The following is a 22990-nucleotide window of genomic DNA, read 5'->3' as shown; positions in this document are numbered from 1 at the left end:
TCAATACCTTTTGCCCAAAAACACAAACAAGAACACTCACCCCTCTCAGCTTAATATCCACAAAATCTCCTCAATACTTGGATTTAACAGCCTTTGAGATAGGAGACAGGTCAGTTTTACATAAAGGTTAACATCAACTTTTCTTGCAAACAATAAAAGCAGGGTAGATGCGAAATGAATTCTAAGAGGTAGTCTCTGTTAAGTAATTGGAGACAAAGGAGGGTTACTATAGGATGATGGGATTTGGAGCTGGGGAAATGTGGAGATAGAAGACCAAGGAGGGAAGCAGATTACCCAAGGTCACATGGGAGGAAAAGTAGAGGTCCTGGAAGTTGAATCTAGATCCTTTGACTGTGAATTCAGCTTTCATTCCACTGTTTCTTTCACTGCATACACTAATAATTCTAACTAAAGACTTGCATATATAGTGAGTACATTATCTAAGATTCTTCTTTCCATCAAGAGAATCAACAAGAAATCAGCCTCCTTTGTCTGAGAAAGTGATGCCCCCTAGGCCTCTGGAGGTTTGGTACTCAATGGCCCTTGCCTGCTGTGGATGGCCAGCTCATCGTTATTTATTGCGCTTCTTCTCCTCTTTCTAGTTGTCAGCCATCAGTCTGGATGCTGGCAGCATACTGCTGTCTCTCAGAGTTCCATTCCCCATCTTTGGTGGTGCTACTCCCAATGGACTGTAGGTGAAAAGCAGGCTCATCAAGTTCTTCTAGGTGTGGGCCAAGTAAAAGTTGCTATCAGCCAAGGAAAATGGATGGCCTTTTCCCCAGGAACTGGAGTAATTATTTTGGCCATCAAGAGATATGGTCATTTCTTTATAGCTAGATGCTTGACTTGGCTATAAGACCGGCCTCTGATGAATAAGATATCCCTGTACTGCAATCAATCCAGTCCAAATCCCTCAACATTGACTGAGTGTAAAAGGTACTGTACTAAGAGCTGGGGATGCGATTAACCAAAAAGATATTCCCTGTTTTTAAGGAGGTTACAATTGAAAGGTCTTTCGATCAGATCCATTCGGCCAGACTGTAAACTCTGGGAAGACAAGGATTGTCTATAGAGTCCCCCATGTCACACAGCATACTGCTTTGCACACAGAAGGGAACTGTCAACATTTGCTGGATGAATGAATGCATTACTTGTTTCCATTCCAGAGAGTCCTTCTTATGCAGGTTAAATATTCCCCAGGGGATTTAACTGATTGCCTTACCTTTGCTCTCATAATTGAAGCCAAGGTTATCATAACTGCCAATCTGTAGATGTGTCACCTGGAGACAATGACAAGAAGGCTGGATTGCTCCATCATTTCCTAGCTGTGAGACTTTAGACAATTCACTCCTCCCCGCCTCCAAACCTCAGTTTCATCTTCTCTCCAAAGAGAAAACTGGACTAGATAATAATAACAGTTCACATTTACAGAGAAAAGAATATAACATATGCAAAGCACTTTAGAAAGCAAAGTAATATATAAATGTGGGCTTTTACTATTATCATGATTATCATCATTTGCTTTAAGGTTTTCAAAGCACTTTAAATAATTTCATTTATTTCTCAAAACAACACTGTGAGCTCCCATTTTACAGATGAAGAACTGAAGTTCAGAGAGATTCCATGACTTGCCCATAGTCAGATAGGCAGTGGGTGGCAGAGGCAGCCGAGTCTGAGGCAGGATGCCAACCTCTGATGCCTTCCATTGTACTGAGATCCCTCCAGAAAAGTACTATGGCTGTCAGTCAACATACGCTGTCCAAACAGGATAAAAGAGAAACTATCAAGCTGGTTTTTTTGAAGGTCTGCTTCCTTTCAAAGGTCCCAGATGCAAGTCCTTGTTGTCCCCAGCCCTCTTCAGTGTATGATGTAACATCTTCTAGTGGCCATGAGAGTAGCAAGCTGGTAAACCAGTCTGGTAAGCCAGTTTGAGTGTTTTATCAGTACATAAAGTTACCATCTACAGGAGGGACAGAGTTTGATACTATGGTCACCTTTCCAGTAGAACATAGGGAAATTCCCATTGTTCTAAGATAAGCATAGCAGTAGGCTATGTTTCTCCCTCCAAAAGCACCAGAATCTAACTGGAATTATTGCTTAGGGAGAAGGCTAAAGAACAATGAATGTGTTTCTGATCTACACTGATAGGAGGCAGGAGGTAAAAAAGCCTTTACTGAACAGAGGCAGCTGAAGGGAATCATCACCCACAGAGCAATGGGCTTAGAGTCAGGTAGATCTGAGTTCAAATTGGATAACAGATACTCACTAGCTGTGTCTCTTCATTTAAACTCTGACTCAATCTCCCTGTCTGTAAAATGGGAATAATAATAATGTCTACTTCCCAGGGTTGTGTCTGGCACATAGTAGGAGCTTAATGAATGCTTGTTCTTTTCTCCCCACCCTGACTGATCAAAGGATCTTAGATTGACAACTGGGAAGAACCTCAGAGGCCATCGAGTCCAAAATTTTGCTGATGCAGAAATGGAAGCACAAGAGTTTGAGAGATGTGCCCAGTCATCCAGTTCCTAAGTACATGGGGCAGGATTTGAACCCAGATCTTCCCGAGTCCAAGTCCAGTGTTCTCTCCACTACACCATGTTGCCTCTCACACAGTAGGTGTCAGAAGGCCAAAACCTAAGCTCTCTCCATTTCCAGTAAGTATTGTGACTCTGGGCAACTCACAGTAAACTCTTCTAAGGGTCATGCACCTCCACTGGAAGAAAGGCCAGATGGGCTATTCTTTCTCATTTCTGTGTGTGGTAAGTCATGGCTATCCTCAGCTTGGGGAACAAACTGCCATGTTCATTTCCATAACAAATGGGACTCCTATGAATGTTTCTCTCCTACCTACTTGCAGACCACTTGGCCCATTTCTCATGTACCTGCTATGTTCTATTGCTCCAAGGAACGGACTTTAGAAATCTGATTTGAAAGAACTTGCACTCAGAATTAGAGGGCCACCCTTCCAGTCCCTGTTGTGCCACTCACAACCTTTGTGACCTTGGGGAAATCACATTCTAAGTTTCCTAATTTCTAAAATGAGGTGGGACTAGGAGTTTCTATGATTCATTTCAGCCCTTCATTCTAGATTGTTATCATTCTTAAATTCAAGTGTGAAAAATATTTTCACCATAGTTCATTTGTGTTGCTAAGACCTTCCTTTACTTTGACAAAGTTTCTTTACTCATCTGTTTCTCTATACTAACTCAACCACCCCTTTTGTAAAGGCCTTCATGGCTTCCTGCCTGGACTATTCAAATGGGTTTCTAATTGATGTCTCTGCCTCAAAATTTTCCCCTCTCTAATCCACCTCTTACAGATTGAGCTGCCAAAATGATCTTCTGAAAGTGTGATGAGGTGTAAAGAGTGCTCAACTAAGAGTTGTAGGCCCTGGGTTTGAACTGTGGACTCTGCCTCTTATTAGCTATATGACCTTTTAGCTTGTTTTGTGCTCCAGTTTCCCACTAAAAATTGGCTTAGACCAATGGACTCTAGAGTGCTAGGATGAAATATAAGCTGTGTACTCAAGTGGTTACAACCTGGCTCCAGTCTACTTTTCCACACTTTTTTTTCATTCTGGAAAATATGAAGAATGGATTAGGAAAGAGAAGAGAATATAAGTAGGAAAAACCACTAGAAGGTTACTGCAGTAGTACAAGTAATTGGCAATAAGAAGCCTTTTCTAGGGTGATGGCTTTAAGAGCAAAATGAAGAAGACCTAGAGACAGGACATAGTGGGAAGGTGGAATCAGTAAGACCTGATAAAAGATTGGATATGAGAGGTAAAAGATCATTCCAGTGTTGAGACCTTATAGAAACAGTCACTTCAGAAGTCTGGTTTTGAACATCTCCAGTGGGCCATAAGGGTGGAGTACTCCTACAGGACTACTGCCTACAGGCAACTAGAGATATGAAGGCATATACATGGGTCTTCAAAAGGGTACCATCTTATGGAGGGAAAGATATATACACAAATAACTATGATATGAGGAATAGTAAAATTAGTGAAAAAGAAATTGTGACAAAATGCTTTGAGAAATAAGGGGGAGAGGCAAGAACACTTTGAAATCTCGGGGTATAGTGTAGTGATTTCATTGCTGACATGAGGGGCTTGCCTTGTATCATCAGCAATGGGACAAAGATCAGAGAAGAAAGGATGGGAATGGGGAATGGAAGAGAATTAAATGTGGATAGGATATAGGTTCCGTAAACAGTATGTGAGAAATTAGATTTAGACAACATCTTACACCCTATACCAAGATTAATTCAGAATGGGTAAATGACAAATATAAAGAGGGAAATCATAAACAAATTAAGTGAACATGGAATAGTATATCTGTGAGATCTATGGGAAAGGAAGGAATTTAAGGCCAGGCAGGAGATAGAGAACACTACAAAATGTAAAATAAATAATTTTGATTATATTAAATTAAAAAGTTTCTGTACAAACAAAACCAATGCAACCAAAATTAGAAGGGAAGCAACAAGTTGGGAAAAATTTATAACAAAAACCTCTGACAAAGGTCTCATTTCTCAAATTTATAAGGAACTAAGTGAATTGTACAAAAAATCGAGCCATTCCCCAATTGATAAATCAATAAACACATGAAAAGTTTTCTAAATCTCTCATAATTAGGGAACTACAAATCAAAATAATTCTGAGGTATCACCTCACACATAGCAGATTGGCTAATATGACAGCAAAGGAAAGTAATAAAGTTTGGGTGGATGGGGCAAAATAGGGACATTAATGGTGGAGTTGTGAATTAATCCAGCCATTCTGGAAGGCAATATGGAATTATGTACAAAAGGCTTTAAAAGACTGTCTTGTCCTTTGATCCAGCAATACCACTACTAGGTTTGTACCCCAAAGAGATAATAAGGAAAAAAAAATGTCCAAAAATATTCATAGCTGCGCTCTTTGTGGTGACAAAATGTGGAAAATGAAGGGTTGTCCCTCGAATGGGGAATGGCTGAACAAATTGTGGTATCTGTTGGTGATGGAATACTATTGTGCTCAAAGGAATAATGAACTGGGGGAATTCCATGGGAACTGGAAAGACCTCCAGGAATTGATGCAGAGTGAAAGGAGCAGAACTAGGAGAACATTGTACACAGAAAGTAAAACATTGTGGAACAATCCAATGTAATGAACTTTGCTACTAATAGTAATGCAACAAGCCAGGACACTCCTGAAGGCCTTATGTGAAAGAATGCTATCCACGATGAGAGAAAGAACTGTGGGAGTAGACACAGAAGAAAAACTTATCACTTATGACTTGTTTATATGGATATATGATTTGGGGTTTTGGTTCTATGATGAAAAGGAATAATATGGAAATAGGTATCAAGTGATAACATTTGTAAAACCCAGTAGAACTGCTTGTCAGCTCTGGGAGGGAGGAGGAAAGAGGGGAGAGGGAAAGAACATAAATCATGTAAACATGGAAATATACTTAAAAATAAATAAAAAATAATAAAACATTTTTAAAAAGAAGAATATGGGTTCCATGGAGGCACGCAGTATGAGATAACGCCAGAAGTGAAATCTGGAGGCAGGCTATAGAAGTCAGACTGGGATGAGGAGAAGGTTTTTGAATGTGAGAATGATGTGTTCAGAACTGGGTATTTGGAAGAATGTAAAGGGGGTATTAAAGAGGGGATGTGCTGCAGTTAGGAGGTCTTGACAATAGTCCAGGCAAGAATAGAGGTGGAAAAAAAACTTGAGCTTGATCTAGGCTGCTTGGCATGAAAGTGGAGAAGAGGAGGTCAATAGGAATGATTTTGTGGCTGCAGCACTGACAGGTCTCAAGGATTAATGAAATAGAAGAGGTATAATGAAATAGAAGAGGTAAAGAGAGAAAAAGATGGCTCCCTGGTTTAAACCAGAGTGAATAGTAGGAGGGTGGTATACTCAAAAGAAACAGAAACATAAATGGGGGTAGGGAAGGTTTTTATGAGAGGTAGTGGGGGAAATGAATTGTTTGCAATGTGTTGAGCCCTGCAGCCACATATTGACTTAGAAAACCACAAACTAGCATTATCTATCTTGGATTTTTTTTGTTAAACATTTCCCAATTACATTTGAATCTGCTTCAAGCTCTAATTTTGCTAACAGTGAATCTAAGGTGTTGAGGGACAATCACATGAGGTTGGAGGCAGTTGAATGTGGAAGACTGGAATTCAGTAGGAAGTGGGGGAGCATGGAGATTGAGATTTTGAATGGCATGGTCAAAAGGGCACAAGCTTTAGCATCAGAGGATGTGGGTTCAAATCCCAGTTTGACCAGGCAATTGCTTTAACTTCTCTGGGTCCTAAGTTCCTAAAAGATAGTAGACAACAAAGTGGACCAGTTGGTCTCTGAGATACCTGCTAACTTGAGATTTAAGTTTCTCCCTGTGTAACCAAGGGCCAAGGCATTTCCCCTTCCTGGGCCTCAGTTTCTTCATCTGTAAAATGGGTAGGTTGGCCTAGTAGGCCCCCAAAGTCCCTTTTCACTCCAAATCAATGATCCCAATTTGGGTAAAGTTTCTTCACAGCTACCTTACCTTGGAAGGCCCCAAAATGGTCTCTGGGCAACTAGCCCTGATGCAGAAGAGAACCACTTTGAAAACAAGAAAATGTTTGAAAGAAATAAAGAAATGAATCAATAAATTAAAAAATCGAGATTGTCTGCCTCGGGGCACCATATCACAGAGCAGACACCACCACCCAACCACAAAGGACAATAAAGTTCCCCAACCTTTCAGAACCCCCTGTTAGATCTGCACATGCCTGATGCTGACCAAAAAAAGACTCTAACAGTGTCCTGGCCCCAGCCTCAACCAGAGAAGTGCAGAAGCTCACATCATCTGGGATGCATCAGTCAATGGTGCTTAGCCTGTGTATCCTACATCAGTGTAATTAGGGAAGGGAATAAGAAAGGCTAAATTAGAAAATAACTTGCCAGCAAAGACCCTGTGTTTACAGGAGCTGGTGTTGACATCAGTAGTTGAAAACACATGTAGGGTTGGGTGCTCAATATAATAGCTAGCATTTCATTCTGGGGGAGATGAATTGCTGCTTGTGTCTCTTCTGGTACACTGGAAGCCCTTATGATTTCTTTTCCCAAGGACAAAAGACATTTATCTCAAGGGTTCTGCTCCTTTGTTCTGGGGAAAGGGGGATAGAGAGAAGTGACAATTCCTTTACCTGGCATTCAAAATTCTCAACAATCTGATATATTCTCCCTTTCAGACTGGAGCTTCAAACCAAATGAACAACTTTTTGCCCCTCAAACACACTCTACACTCTCACTTCCACACCTTTACCTGTGCTGTTCCTGTGCCTAGAATAGCTTCTGGCTCCCTATTTACCCCCTAAATTCCTTTGTTATTGTTTAGTCATGTTTTAGTTGGGTTGGACTCTTGGCGACCCCAGGTAGGGTTTTCTTGGCAATGAGAGTGATTTGCTATTTCCAACTCCAGTTCATTTTACAGATGAGAAAACCAAGGTAAATAGGATTAAGTGACTTGCCCAGAGTCACATAGCCAATGAGTTTCTGAGGCTGATGTGCTATATCACTGTACCACCCCAGGAATTAAATTCCAACCCACTCTTTAAAGGTCATCTCAATTGCTACCACCTCCTTCAAGAATCTGATCCTGGTCTCCTTTGTGGATAAAATGGACTTGTGCCCCAAAGCTTTCACCCCCATAGCCCTTTGCCTATAACGTTATATATCATAGTGATCTTGTCTTCTTTAAACTTTGCATTTTCTCCAGTGCCCTCCTGTCCTCCAAGTGGTCTCTATTATTGACAAGTCCAATAATCTTTCCTCAGTCGTTATCCTTCTTGACCTCTCTTTAGCAATGTGACACTGTCAATCTTTCCCTCTTCTCCCTTGGTTTTCAGGACACTGATCTCTCCTGTTTCCCCCCTATCTCTTTGACTATTTTTTTCTCAGTCTCTTTCCCAGCATTATCATCAAGGGCTTCAGTTCTGACCCTCTTATCTCTCTTGGTAATCTCATCAACTCTCATGGGTTCTAATATTGCTTGTACTTAAGCAACACTGAGATCAAGATTTGTATCTATGCCTATTTGGGTTTATTACTTTTGGAATCTTTTCCAAGTCACCCACTCAGTAAAATTCCATTTTCTCACTTCCTGTTTAATATAAGGGAGGTACACTAGTTGATCTCTAAGGTTCTGGTAGTTCTAAAGTCTGTGATCCCATGCCATGATATAATCAATGGAGAGATGGTGAGGTTGTGTGAGAAGAGTCAACTATAAAACCCATGTTCTGATATGTAGAGATACTGAAACATCCCTATACTCCGGGTTATAATCCCCTGTCTCTTTAACTCTTAGCAGGACATCCATGAAAAACCCTATTACAAAATACTTCAGAAAAAAAAGTACTTCAGATTCATGAAAATGATTATTGCTATGTATCCCAGGGATACCCATGGAAACTGGTGTCTCTGCACCGTGGAAGAAGCTTCTTCATTGCTTCCATTTCACCTTCAAGTGTAGAATTACCCAGACCAGACCAGACCCTGACTGTGTTGGAAACAAATTGAAAGGGAGTGCTTCTGCCACTTACAAAGTGTTCCACAGTCATGGTCTATAGACATGGAGAAGCAACCATCTAACCAGTCCTTCCTGCCTTCTGACAGACCACATGCCATTTCACACACCTTGTGTTCCATTCCATCTGGATTAATGGCTCCTTTCCAAATATGCCACATGATCTGCCTTTGCCCACACAGTTTTCATCACATTGGACCCTCTACTCACAGCTCATCATTTCTCTCTCTCCAAATGGTAGCCATCCTATGAGGTCCAGCTTTCTTCAGTCCTTCTTGAGTTGTGTGTGTGTATATATATATCCCATTACTTAATACTTTGTGCCTCTTATGATGTGAAATCAGAAAGGATGGCATTACAGAACTTCAAATTTTGCAAACATCTATTGTTTATCTACTACATGAAAAGCCTCCTCCAATGTCTAACCACAGAGCAGAAGTTATGATGGACTCTCATGAGTATGTACTCCAGTTGTTCAATGTTCTCTTTAAAAGGTAACATCTCAAACTAAACATGATATTCCAGATGTGATATGATCAGGACGGAGAAGAACCAAAGGACCCACACCTCTATAGTTCTGGATAACAGGTCTATCAACCCAGCCTGAGATCTTTTGTGGCAGTTACACCATAGCGATCCACAAAAGCCCACTAAGACAACCAGATCTTTTTTAGACAAAATGCTCTCTAACTGCAACTCCTCTGTCTTGTACTTGTGAAAGCAATAGTTTCAACTTAAGTATAAGGTGAGCCACACTGGCACTTGATTAGGTTAGCCCTGATTTTCTGTCCTAAATCTCATTGGACTTTATTGCTTTGATCAACAAGTGAGACTGATCCCAACTTCAATCTGATTTCTAAGGCCTAGTACCCTCAAGACTGAAGGTCAGTGGTGTCAAAACCAACTAGAAATAGGAGCTACTAAAATGTAGTTGATAAGGATTCCTCCAGGTAGACTGGCTTAGAAAACTATATATAAATATTATCTAGGTTCTAGTGGATTTTTATTCATTTTGTTAACTATTTACCAACTGTATTCTAATCTGGTTGCAGAATCATGTTGGACACTTCGTTGGTAGAGCATTATTCCAGAGAATGGTAAAGTGTGAGAGAATCATGGACACAACTGTCCTCCCGATCTTCTATACCATGTCCTTTTCCCTTTTCCTACCAGGTCTAAAGATTAAAAAGCTCGGCACATTTGCAGCACATTCCAGAGAGAAGAAAGCCTAGAATGCTTTAGTGGGAGTGATGGAAGAGAGTATTTCTTTCATTTCTCAAGATCTGATGTGCCCTTATAGAATCTATAATCAGATAAGAACATTATCAGGACTACAAAAACGGACTTGGACTATTAGGCTACTTCTAATTTAATTCAGACAGGTATAATAATGTGCCTTTCTGCCTCTTAGAGACTGAAAAACTCTGCTGGGCAGCCTAGAAAATCACACTTAAGAGGCACACAGTGATGGCATTACCTTTTAAGAAACATTTGATGATTTTCATTTTTTAGACTTCAAAGTACATCATCAATGAGCACAAGACTAGAAAGAGAGGAAGCATCACTGGAAGAGTTCCCAGGCCTACTGCCTATTGCAAAAGTCTAGAAGAGAGGAAATATTGACCTGAACCCAAGGCCTCAGGCTTGATGAGGGTGGCAGTAGGAAGAGAAAAGAAGGGAATGGGAATGGAATATGAGAGGGGAGAGGAGGGAAATCAAAAAGCACCAGTCTATCCAGTAATACCACTACTGGGTTTGTATTCCAAAGAGATAAAAAAATGGGAAAGGTTCTGTTTATATAGAAATATTTATAGCTGTGCCTTTTGTGGTGGCAAAAAATTGGAAAATGAAGGGTTGTCCCTCAATTGGGGAATGGCTGACCAAATGGTGGTATACGATGGTAATGGAATACTATTGTGCTATGAGGAATGATGAACTGCTTGATTTCTATAAGAAATGGAAAGACCTCCATGAACTGATGTGGAGTGAAATAAGGAGAACCAGGAGATCATTCTACACAGAGACTGACACACTGTGGTACAATCAAATGTAATGGACTTCTCCATTAGTGGTAACGCAGTGATCCTGAACAACTAGGAGGAATCTATGAGAAAAACCACTATCCACACCCAGAGGAAGAACTGTGGGAGTAGAAACACAGAAGAAAACATGATTGATTACTTGTTTATATGGATATGTGATTCGGGGTTTTGGTTTTAAAAGATTAAACTATTGCAAAAATGAATAATATGGAAATAGGTTTTGACTGATAATATATGTATAACCCAGTGAAATTGCCTGTCAGCTCTGGGATGGGGGAGGGAGACAAAAGAATCATGTAACCATTGCAAAAAAATTAAAAATAAAACAAAAAGCACCAGCCTAAGTGCACAGGCTTTGGAGGCTGTGGGCCCATGGACAACCTGCACAAAACCAGACACCAGAGGAGCTGGGAAAGATCTTAAAGATGAGGATAACAATGACAAGAAGAATAGATAGCATTTTTATAATGCATTAAAGTTTGCAAAGAGATAAATATTACTTCATTTGACTTTCACAATAATGTTGTAAAGTAGGTAATATTATTATCTCCATTTCACAGCTGAAGGCAAACAGAGGTGAAGTGATTTTTCCAGGGTCAAAAAACTAGTAGGTGTCTGAGGCACAATTTGAACTCAGATCTTCTGGACTCCAGGCCTCATGCTCCAGCCACTGTGCCATCTAGCTGTCTTCAACTCACAGAGTTGGGGCAAAAACTAGATCCTACTTTTCCCCATGTGAAATCTTCCCTCTTTGTTCTAGGACTAGTTGGGAAGAAAACCTACCCATGGAGGCATAGGACTTCCCAGGGGAAACTAGAAGAGAAATGAATAAATGAAACCATATTCACTGGTGCCTCCTTTGGAGTAAGAGACCAGTTGGCCAAAGCTAAGGTTTTTACCTTTGTATTCTCTACAAAGAAAGTGTGAATTAATCATGTAAACAAACTCCTGAGGGGTCAAATTTAACCAGGAAGGGGCCTGACTTTTTTTTTAAACCCTTACCTTCCATCTTGGAGTCAATACTGTGTATTGGCTCCAAGGCAGAAGAGTGGTAAGGGTAGGCAATGGGGGTCAAGTGACCTGCCCAGGGTCACACAGCTAGGAAGTGGCTGAGGCCAGATTTGAACCTAGGACCTTCTGTCCCTAGGCCTGGCTCTCAATCCACTGAGCTGGCCTGACTTTTAAAGGAAGTTAGCATAGTCATTATCTGCATGCCAATAGATTCTGTTCATTACATTACACATTTGTCTAATCCACCCCTAGTTAAAATCCCATACCTCCTTAGTTGCTGGAGTTACTCTATGTCCATTTAAGTAATCAGTTCAAACTATTCCACAATTCTGGCTCTTCACCAATTCACCCAACCCATCCAGGTTCTGTGACTACTATGAATTTCAGAAATTTTACAATAAAGTAACTGCCTTTTTTCTATTTAGAACTTAGCTATCTGGGGTCTTTCTCTATCTGACTAGTCCCTGAGAAACAAGGAAAAATGGTCTCTGAATAGCAAAAAAGCTGCCATAATGCCTAGTCACTTAATTAGTAGGAGGAGCTCTGAGGCCATCACGATAAGACTAAACAAGCTCATTTTTCAGCTTCCAAGTTTGGAGAAAATTAGCAGGTTGGGTAGAGGGGTTGCTACAGGTGGACCCACTTCTAGGAGCAAGAAATAATGGAGGAAACAATTTAAATCCATCAGAGACACCCTAAGAAGTCAAAAAAGGTCAGCCACCACGTGTTGTTCCTCGTTAAGACCAAAGGCTGGACACACCTTCCCAGGCCCTGAGGAATAATGTGAGGGTTTGGTACACAAGGGGTACCATAATTGATTTTATAATGATGACCCCAATTCATCAAGAAAAATTAAACTTTGTCCAACATAATCCTGTTGTAGAAGGTAAGGGAAAAACTAATATATTTTAGAAAAAACTACATTCCACATTTAAAAAACCTAGAAAATGTTTTGGTACTTAAAGCTGTAAAAACTCATCCATATGAAAAATCTAGTTACACAGAAAGACTCACTCTACCCAAGGGTCTCAGGAAGCCATAGTTTGACTTAAGTTTAATTTTCAGGCTCAAAATTGAGCAGAGCTATGATTTGGGACCTTAAGGATTACATGGAAATATCCATATTCTTAAGAAGCCCTACCGCAACTCAATAGCAACTCCCATCTCTCTCCCCATTTCCCTTTTCCTACACACAATTACCATCCTTTCCACTCCATCTGTCTGTGTTCTTTTCGCCCATGACTTGTGCTTTGGCCTCATTTTCCTGATCTTTTCAGTCCTGGCTCCAGAGTTGGCCAGTTCAAATATTCACTGTCTTCTACACAGAGTCCCTCGCCCTCTTGTTTTATCATTGTTCTTGCCCCATCAGTCTAATTCTGCTATATTTCCATACTCTGCCTTGTCTACTTTGGCTCATGTGAAACTGAATCCTATTAGCAGATGCCACACAACTGTACTAATTTGAACCATTACAAATGTATATTTTCTTATCTTTGTGGCTCTGATTGCCATGTGGCTATTCTTGGCTATTCCAAACTTTCTCTTCTCAATCTTTACGCTAACCCTCTCCTCCTTTGCCTGACACTTATTACTTGACTAAACAAATGAAGGCCTTCCTGAGTTCCCTCTTCTTCTCTAAAACTTAAAATTCGACTATAATATCCTATATTCTCTCCTTTCTCGCTTGTATCTGTCTTTGAAGAAGAGGTGGCCCTTTCTTCTTGCCAAAATTAACCACTATCTAGGCCCTTGGTCTCATCCCTTCCTGCCTATTCCAGATCTCACCCCTTTCAAGCTTGTCCATATTTCTTCCATTATTAGAAATCCTCCAACTGACCCTACCAACCTGCTACCATATCCAAAATCTCTCTCTTCACACTTTTGCAGCCAAATCTTCCCCAAAAGACATTTCTACTTACTGTCTTTTCCTCCCTACCCACCCAACATTACTTACTTTTCAACTCCTTGCTGCCTGACTTCCAATCCAACCAATTTGACTAAAATTTCTTTCAAAGATAACCCAAATCTCTTTTTTTATTTTTTCCCCCCAAATTTCTTAACTGCTAAGTCAAATGGTCTTTTATCCATTCTCATCCTATGACTACCTCTGTGGCTTCTGCCCCTGCTGACTGCTCCTTCTTGCTAGTAAGTAATTCTCATTGGCTTCTGGGGTGCTGTTCACTCCTGGTTTTATTCTAGCCTATGTAGCCACTCCATCTCAGGCCTCTTTACCATGTTATTGTCCATCTTCTATACCTTAACTCTATGCCATGGGCCATGTCATCCTGTCCTGTCCTGTCTGTCTGTCTCTCTCACTCCCTTCTCCCCTTTCTCTAGGATCTTATCTACTCCCATGGATTCACTTATCATCTGTACAAAGATGACTCTCAAATTTTACGCCTAAGACCTCACATCTTTCTCCAACACCTATCCCATATCCTCATTCTTACAATGAAAGCTGTTTGCTGGGGATTTCTACCTGGACAGGGTATCACTGCCATGAATTTAGATTTACTATCTTTCCTCCTCAACTTATTTACTCCCTCCTCCGAATTGCCCTATTTCTGGTGATACTACTACAAGACAATACTCTCAGTCATCCACACTGTAACACTGGGCTCAACCTTTCTCTTCTTTTCCATCCCCTATATCCAATCAGTTGCCAATTCCTAAAAATTCTCCTTCCATATCTCTCCAACCTGTTTCCTTCTCTCCAGTCATAAATACTCTGACCTCTTTCCTTGTCTCATCACCCCTCATCTACGTTATAGAAATAGCTGCCTAATGGATCCCTTTGCTTCTACTCTCTCCTCCCTCCAGCTCTTCCTCTATAAACAAGTCTGATAATTTATTCCTCAGCTAAAAACCTTAGTGGCTTCCCTAGTCTTTCTAGGGCAAAACACAAATATCTTAACTTATGCTTGAAGACTTCCTCCATCATCTGGTTCCAAACTTCCTGTATTTGCCCTTCTTTCCCTCTATGCACTCTATGTAGCTAAAAACAGGACTATTAGGTATTCTCCAGACTGCCTTCTCTATGTCTACCTTACCTCTACATCAGAGAATTCTTCAATGCCTTCAAGGCTTAGCTCATGTACCTCTTCCTCTGTGAACACTTGGCTCACTTTGTGGCTGTTAGCATTCTCTCCTTTCCTAAAATTCTCTAATATTTATTCATTTGTGTACATGCTGTATCTATCCTCCAAAAAAACTCCCAAAAGGTCCTTAAGGGTGGTGATTGTTTTGTTTTCTCTCTGTATCCCTGTTACCTAGCACAGTAGGTGCTCAGCAAATGTTCAGTGAACTGGATGTTTGCTGAATTGAAAGAAAGTGACAAGGACCCACAAAGACTCAAGGAGAAAAACCAAGGCTTTGAACAGTGAATTCTGGAATGCAAAGAATGCTGGTTGGAGGTCTGTAGACCTGAGTTCTAAACTCTATTCTGTCATTCTCTGGCTATGGGGTTGGGAAGGTCACTTCACTTCTCTGTGCTCTACTACCTGATGGGCTATTAAGAGGCACCTGTGAGGAAAATGCTAAAAAAGTCCCTAACACTGCAAAGCACAGCCTAAGTATGAGCGCAGTTCTGTACAAAGCATTTTATTTGCTGCACACTATTAGCTATCTTTCTCTGATTTGACAGCAGTGAAAGAAAGCATAGAAAATCCTTGCAAATAATGCTGGAAGATTTCAAAATAGGGCAAAATGATGGTGACACCCAAAGTTTTGATCTTTTTTATGAGAACTTTCTTAATAAGAACTAGTGACTAAGGTGATCTAACTGATGGTACAGACAAAGAAGACAAGTCCGCACCATTAGAACTGCCAGATTTGGAGCCAGGGCCCTATGTTCTATTCCCAGCTTGGCTTGGCTCAAGAGGACCCCTTGCCAAATCACTTCACTGCCCTGACCCTCAATTTACTCCTCTGTAAAAGGAATGGGTTGGTTTGGATGAAATCCCAGTTTCCTCCCAGTATGAGATCTAGGAGCCTAGATTCTTCCTTGGGTTCTCTGAGCAGAAACATTCTTGTGAAAGCTGTCCCACTGCCACATGGAGTTTGGGGGGAATGGAAAGACTGGAGCTTGAGGCAAGAGCCCTGTGTTCTTGGCCTGGCTCTAACACTTTAGAATCTGAAGGGTCACCCAGTCCAATATTCTCATTTTACAGAGAAGAGAACTAAAGTTCAGAGAGACTGAGTGCCAAGTTCACCTTGCCAGGAAGTAGCAGAGCAGAAATTCAAACCTAGAATTCAAATCCACTGACTTGGAATCCATTGTTCTTTCTACTACTTCAGGTTGGAGTGCAATCCATCTTGCTTGTATTCTCTCCCTCCCGAGGCTACAGTCTGGACTAGATAAGATGCTCAGGGAACACAGACACTATGCAGCTATTTAGGGGTTGGCATGATGGCAACAATGGTGCACACGGTGGCACACTTCTACCTCACTCACCTGTGCTCTCATTGGTTCGTTTTCGCTTCTTGCTCGCCTCGTCTTCATTCTCAACCTGACCTTCTGACAGCAATGGACTGTCAGCAGGGCTGCAAAACTGTAGTGGCTCGTGGCTGATGGATGGATCAAAAGGCAGCTGGTTCAGTCCTAAAGAGGAGGGAAAAAAAAAGCCCTGCTAGAGATGATGTTAAGGATGACAGACTTGGACCCCCACCAAGTGGGGTTCTAGGGAGGTGGGGGTGGGAGAGGGTCAAGCCTGAGAAAGGGAAGCCATATGCTAGGTCTTAGGATCTAGGAGAAGCACAAGAACTAAGATATACTGGCCTGTAACATCACAAGCCTGGAGTAGGTCTATATGTTGGATAGTATACAAGAAATGCATCCTTGGTATTGTCTTATCTTTCTCTGGAAATTGATTTTTGGCCACAGTGAGTTCCAAAGGTAATGTGGCAAAAGGATAAGAACCCTGGCCTGGAACCCAAGAAACCTAGACTTGAGATCCAGTTCCGAAAGAATATGTCATAAGGGAAGAAGAAAATGGGTCATACAAGGAAGGATTGCTTGAATGAACTGAGGATGTTTTTGCCTGAAGAAGAAAAGACTCTATGAAGGGAAGGAAGGGCAAATAGAATGGAAAGGGAGTTTGGAGCCAGACTATGGAGGGCTTCAAGTATAAGGTAAGAAGTTTGCATTTTGTCCTAGAAAGACTATGGAGCCAACAAGCTTTTTGAGCAGGGGAATGAATGGTCAGGCCTGTGTAGAGAATGAACTGGAAGGAGGAGAGTACAAGCAGAGAGACCCATTAGGTGACTAACTCAGTAGTCCAGGCAAGGGGTGATGAGACAAGGAAAGAGGGTCATAGTAATCTGAGTGGAGAGAAGGTAACAGACTGGAGAGAGACAGAAGGAGGATTTTTAGGACTGGCAAATGATTGGATATAGGGGTTGGGGGAGACATGATAGAAGGCCTCAAGGATCTTAAGAAACCTCAAGGGAAAGGATTAGCTTTATTCTGCTTGGCCCTGAAGCACAGAACTAGGAGCAGTAAGTGGAAGTTGCAAAGAAGTCTGTTTCAGCTTGATATAAGAAAGAACCTCTTAACAACAAGAGCTGTTCCCAAAGTACAATGGGCTGCCCAAGGAGGTAGGGAGCTCTCCATCACTTGAGGTCTTCAAGTGGATACTAGAGGGCCATTTGTCAGAAATGTTGGGTAGGGGTTGGCTCCTTTCAAACTCTGAGATGCTCCAATTCTTTGCCTCAACATGGAGCCTTGGGTAAATCACTTCCCTTTTCAGGGCCCGTTTCCCCCTTTGTTGAAAATGAATAGTAGCATTTGTTCTCTCTACCTCATAGTTCAGTGTAAGGAAAGTACTTTGTGAACTGTAAGATATTCTCCAAAGAAAAATGATGACTCATGCAGGAGCACTCTGGAATAGGTCTGAAAAATTTTTAAATTCAGGTCTTCAGACACTACCAGAAGTAGGAAACACTTGGTCTTTGGGTGCCTCACAGTCTCTCTGTAGAAGACAGCATAACTATGAGCTATTTTTTAAAAATTATGGCTGCATGAGATACATAAGAGATAGACAACTGATATCCCAGAAGTCCTTTCTTCCCTTCCTCTTTTCTCCACATCTCCAACTTCCAATAGAAGAACCCCTGGAATTTTAAGTTTTTCAATTAAAACTTCATAAAAATATGAACTTAAAAGCTTTGTAACAGTCCAAAGACAGTTCATCTCCTGTAAGCCTTTTATCTACTAGTTTACTAATCCAAGCAGAAAGGAAGTCAGCTGGTAGAATATGGCTGCTTTGTTAACCTACAATTGTCCTCATGCTCTTCTCACCTTCTTCATTCCTCCTAAGGCCCTGTTAGGAAAAATCAGAATGAACCTTGAGATTCAGGTAGTTAGAATTCAGCTGAGTTCTTAGAGGCTCAACATGGAGCTTCTAATAAAATTTCCTTCTAAGGAAAACATATTCCCACGCTAATCCTCTCTGTCCAGGAAACACAGACTTGCTCCCATCCTCAGATTCAGCCTGGAACAAGCTCCACAGAAATTCTGGGACTTGTCAAAAGTTTTCTCCTCATGCTGACTGAAGAAATAAATCAAAGATGGAAACTTGTCACTATGTCTGGTAGAAGTCAACTGTTATTTCATCTTAACTATGTCGTTCCCTGAATTCAACATACATTTATGAATGCCAGAGCGGGTGGCACACAGGATTCTCCTAACAAGGCCGAGAGGTAGATATCATAGGTATTGTCCTCATTTTCCAGTTGAGGAAGCTGAGATTTACATGGCGTATGTGGCATGTCCAGTAGTCACCAAGTTCCTAAGGGTCAGAGGCAGGATTTGACCCAGACTTCCTGAACTAGCTCCAGCCCCCCATCTCTGGTGCTAGGCTTGGAGAAAGGTTCTGTGGCTGAAAGCATGTGGCTGCCTCTGAGCCCACTGTCCTCCACATGATCTACCTCAGGCCTACTTTTGGGAGCACATTCCTCTCAAGTACTTTCCTTGATACAGCACAGTGAGAGAGGTAACACTAGTAAAGCTAGATGGGCTGAGGCAGCCAGGATTTGAATTCAGCTTTCCTGAATCTAAGAGACTGTCTAAGTGAACATACAATACCTTTACAAAATAAATACATACAAAATACCACTGGAAACTCAAGGAGGGGGGAGAGATCGTTTCTGGAGGATCACAGCGTCTGGCACATAGAAAGTGCTTAATAAAAGGCCAGGTCACTGGTGTGTGTGAGGAATCAGGAAACCCTTTATAGAGATAGTAGGGTCTCCCATTAAGCTTCTCTCCTAACTAGATTTAAAAGGCAAAACTCTCTTGAACAATAGCTATTCTCAAAGAACGCCAGATACCGAGGGCAACAAATCTACAAAATGAACTATTTCTCTAGCCCTGGGAAACTACGGAGGCCCAAAAGTTCTAACTTACATAAGATTAGTGGTGAAATGATAACACCCTAGATGAAAAGCTAGAAGATTCAGAGGTTGAGTCTAAGCTCTTTGATTTATTTAAAGGGGAGGAAAATGAGGATGTGTGGATGGTCAGGCTCCCTTTGAAGGGGAAACAATCACTTTTCTTTGTAAACCCAGTATGTTGCACTGTGCTTGGCACATATTAAGGGAAAGAAAGCATGTACTATATGCTAAATACTGGGCTAAGTACTTTACAAAATTTCCCTTTGATTCTTACAATCCTAGGAAGTTGGTGCTATCGTTACCCCCTTTTTACAGGTGAGGAAACTAAGGCAGATAAAGGTGAAGTGACTTGCCCAGGATCCCAGAGCTAAAGTGTCTGAAGCTGGATTTCAACTTAGACCTTCTTCACTGGGGGGGGCAGTGCTCTCTCTACTGGGTACTACTTAGCTGCCTTTAGTATGCACTGAGAAAATGTTTGTTGAATGAATGTGTAAATACAGAGACTTGCAGACATGTGGCTATGAATAGTCACAAGCCACAATAGTCCCATTTAACAATTCAACTGGGCAAACATTTATTAAGTGCCAGTTGAAGAGGAAGCTCTGAACATTCAGAATCCACACACTGCATGTTAAAACCACCTCCACCACCACCAACTAGCCCCTGTTCTCAAGGAGTCCATTTTCTACTGAAACTCTACTTGGAAAATTCTTCTTAGGTTGATTTTGACACCCCGCCCCTCTCCCTCTCCTCTCCCCCACCCCCACCCTCATGGAACACTCAACTTCTTTGAATCTGAACTGATTTCTTATTGGCTTTCCTCAGCTGGAAACAATTTTCATTGGCTCTAAGCAATGACTAATTGTTACATGAGTTTCTAGCCAGACTCCTAGCCTCCCCACACCTTCATTTTGCTACAAACTAAACACCAAGTGCATTTTTCAAGCTACCCATATCATTTATCTAAACTGAAACCAGTCAAACTCCCCCCTTCCCAGTAACCCCAACCCCAGAATCTCTCTAAAATAAAACAAGAACTGAATCTCCCCTTTCCCTCTGCTCTCCAGACTCAAATCAGAACCTACCTACCTCCTCCACCAAGGCTTCCAATCTCAACTCTATAACCCCTGCCCTGGAGCAGCTTTGTTTCTCACAGTGAGACCCAAATGAACTCTCAAGAGAAAGAAATCAAACTTACCTATTGCTGGACAACAAGTTGCTGATAGATAGAATACACATATCTCTTCTTTATCCATTTCTTTACATTTTTGTTTCTAATAATGTGGTTAGAAAGAGTACAAGGCAAAATTCTCAAAAAGTCTAACAGCAGAGCTTAAGACGACCTGCCTTGTTTGCTTCTGTACTGTGTGGCTACCAAGATACAATAAAGCAAGGTTTTCCTTTTTTGGAATATTGAAGATACTAAGAATTCTGGGTAAGTAACCTTCCTGGCCAATCACTGGCTACTGAATATTAAGTAGGGAACCCCTGGAGAGCCAGCCTTATTTGGAAGGTCTAAATAAAGAAACAAAACATAACAGCAAAAAGGGAAAGAAGCATTTATTAAGCACCTATTACATGCCAGGCACTGTGCTAAGTATTTTACAATTATTATCTCATTTGTGAGGCTACTTTCTGCCATAGTTAAAAAGAGTTCAATGAAACACTCAATTAGAATTCACTAATGAACAGAAATTTAATCTTTTAAAATTAAATTCAAATTTCAAATAAGAATTGTGGATGGCTCAAGTACTTTGCAGGCAGCCCTTTGGAAGATTTATTCCAAGTTCACAGCATCCCAAAAGTTGTGAGATGGGGCTGGAGAGGGGAAGCAAGAGAGGAGATGGGGAGGGAAGGGGAGACATTTTTGCTGGTCCATGTCCACGATGAATTCTATCAGTACAAGATCTGCAGGGTACTGGATATACTACAATGTTAAACTTGGAATCAGAAGATCTGGGTTCAAATCTTACCTCGGCCACTTACAAACTGTCTGACCACGGACAAGTCACTTAACCTCAGTTTCTTTGTCTATAAAATGGGAATCATAGTACCTATAAACACTTACTTCACAGGGCTGTTAGGCTCAAATAAAGAAGTTTGCAAAGCCATGCACAAACCTAAAAGTGCTATATACCAACTATTATAATTAAATGTAATAATTACTATGTGTACATTATTTTACTATGTGCCAGGCACTATGCCAAGTACTTTATAATTATTATCTCATCCAGTCCTTACAATGACTCTGGAAAGTACATGGAAAATATTATTATCCTTGTTTTACAGATGAGGAAACTGAGGTAGGTAGTGACTGAATGACAAGGGCAGATAGTACATGTTTAGTAAATGTAAAGAACTGAAAACTAAAATGTCTGAGGCTGGACTTGAACTCAGGTCTTTCTGACTCAAGGCCCTGTGTTTAATCTATTGTGCTGCTTATAGTCATTACTATTATCCATGTAACCTAGATCAAGTCACATCCCCTCTGAGGGCTTTGGGTAATTTTTCCACATGTAAAATGAGAAAGTTGGACCTTCTGAAGTTATGACATCCCTGCTCTATGCTCCTAAATTCTCATTTCCATCTCAACCCCAATGAAAGGTAAGTATTCCCCCAGATTATGATTCCCGAAAGGGCTTGGCCATTGGTTTACTATCTAGTCCCCAGTGAATGATGATGTGAGTCTTGCTCTTTCACCAGAGACAGGTGTGTTCCCTTATGGGCAAGTGATCAACCCTCTGGCTATATTCCTATGGAGGACTGTGGATTCATAAGGAATAGGAGATTGGGCAGAATGTGCTCAGAGCCCTGAAGATGCCGTAGGCATTGCTGTAGTATTTCTCTCTCCCTTCCATGGATTCGTATGGCTGAAATCTGATTCAGAGTTCAGACTAACAGATAGCCCTTATTTATCAAATGCTGCTACAACTCCCTTGGTCTTTAGAAAACCAGGAATGATTTAATATATATTTTTGCTGGCATATTGGTACATCAGTTTGAGTTGGCTCTGAGTCTTGCTCAGTTTTTTAAAATACATTCTACCAATTAATTCATATGGATATAGTCATGCCAATGCTCTTTTACAATCCCGCCATAGCTCCCTATAGCTTGGAAGAAAATCAAACCTTGTTAACTTGGTATTCAAGGTCCTCAACAGGGACTAGCTGTCCCTCCCTTCCTGCCTTTCCAAACTGATCTCATACCACTCACTACCACTACTACCACTCATGTGTGTGTGTTTTTTGTCCAATTTGGGTCACCTGCTATCGCTTCTACATATTCCCTGCTCTCTTCTCTTTAGGCTTTTCATCCTGCTGCTCTGTGTGTGTACTGTGTGCTAATCTTCCATCTCTAACTCTTGAAATCCTACCTACCCTCTGAGGCCCATCTCAAATATCCTTTCTTCCAGGAATCTTCCCTGATTCCCTGAGCTGGACACGTGCTTTCCTTCTCTAGCCTCAGACACAGCACCTTATACTCCCTTGCACTTTTCCTAACAATTTATTCTGCACCATAGCCAGGATCTAGGGTTTGTTATATGGCTGTGTACATTTCTCTCCACAAGGATAACAGGTAGGCAGTCAATCAGGAAAGAATGCCCCAAGCTCATTGGGTGGATCCTCTGTGACTCAGTCAACAAGCATTGATGGAGAATTTCCTGGGGGCCAGGTACTATGCTTAACACTGGGTATACACCAAGAGTTAGAAACAGTTCCTGCCCTGCCCTCAAGGTACTCACATTTAAAAATGCAATTCAGGGGAGGATATGGAGGAAGAACAGGAAGAGATTGGTGAATTTATATACTGCTGGAGGGAACAGTGACTTCACAGATCCAATGGTGGTGTGAGTGAGAATTATTGAGCTGGGCCTATTTATATTTTGTATTGTTTACCTCTCCCACCTCCTCCACCCCTACTGGTATAATGTGAGTTCCATTAAGGCAGAGACTGGGCTTTCTTTCTGAATCTCCA

General features: G+C 41.2%; 1 protein-coding gene across 17 annotated transcripts in view; it reads right to left on the bottom strand.

Annotated features, from left to right (window-relative positions):
* Positions 1 to 22990, bottom strand: part of ENOX2 (ecto-NOX disulfide-thiol exchanger 2) — a 391463-nt gene that overhangs the window by 165439 nt on the left and 203034 nt on the right. For 5 of the 17 annotated variants that reach the window (XM_007507172.3, XM_007507176.3, XM_007507175.3 and 2 more), the window contains one exon: positions 16077 to 16223. The exons of 4 other annotated variants lie outside the window; for them this stretch is intronic. In XM_007507172.3, the coding sequence (XP_007507234.1) occupies positions 16077 to 16223 (147 nt within the window). Of the gene's footprint in view, positions 1 to 1222; positions 1281 to 16076; positions 16224 to 17898; positions 17944 to 20213; positions 20515 to 22990 lie in introns of those variants that run through there. 8 more of the 17 variants (XM_056809177.1, XM_056809180.1, XM_056809181.1 and 5 more) reach the window with 5 other exon arrangements.

This window comes from Monodelphis domestica, chromosome X, assembly GCF_027887165.1.
Source record: "Monodelphis domestica isolate mMonDom1 chromosome X, mMonDom1.pri, whole genome shotgun sequence".
Taxonomy (NCBI): domain Eukaryota; kingdom Metazoa; phylum Chordata; class Mammalia; order Didelphimorphia; family Didelphidae; genus Monodelphis; species Monodelphis domestica.
This window is presented reverse-complemented; position numbering and strand designations above follow the sequence as displayed.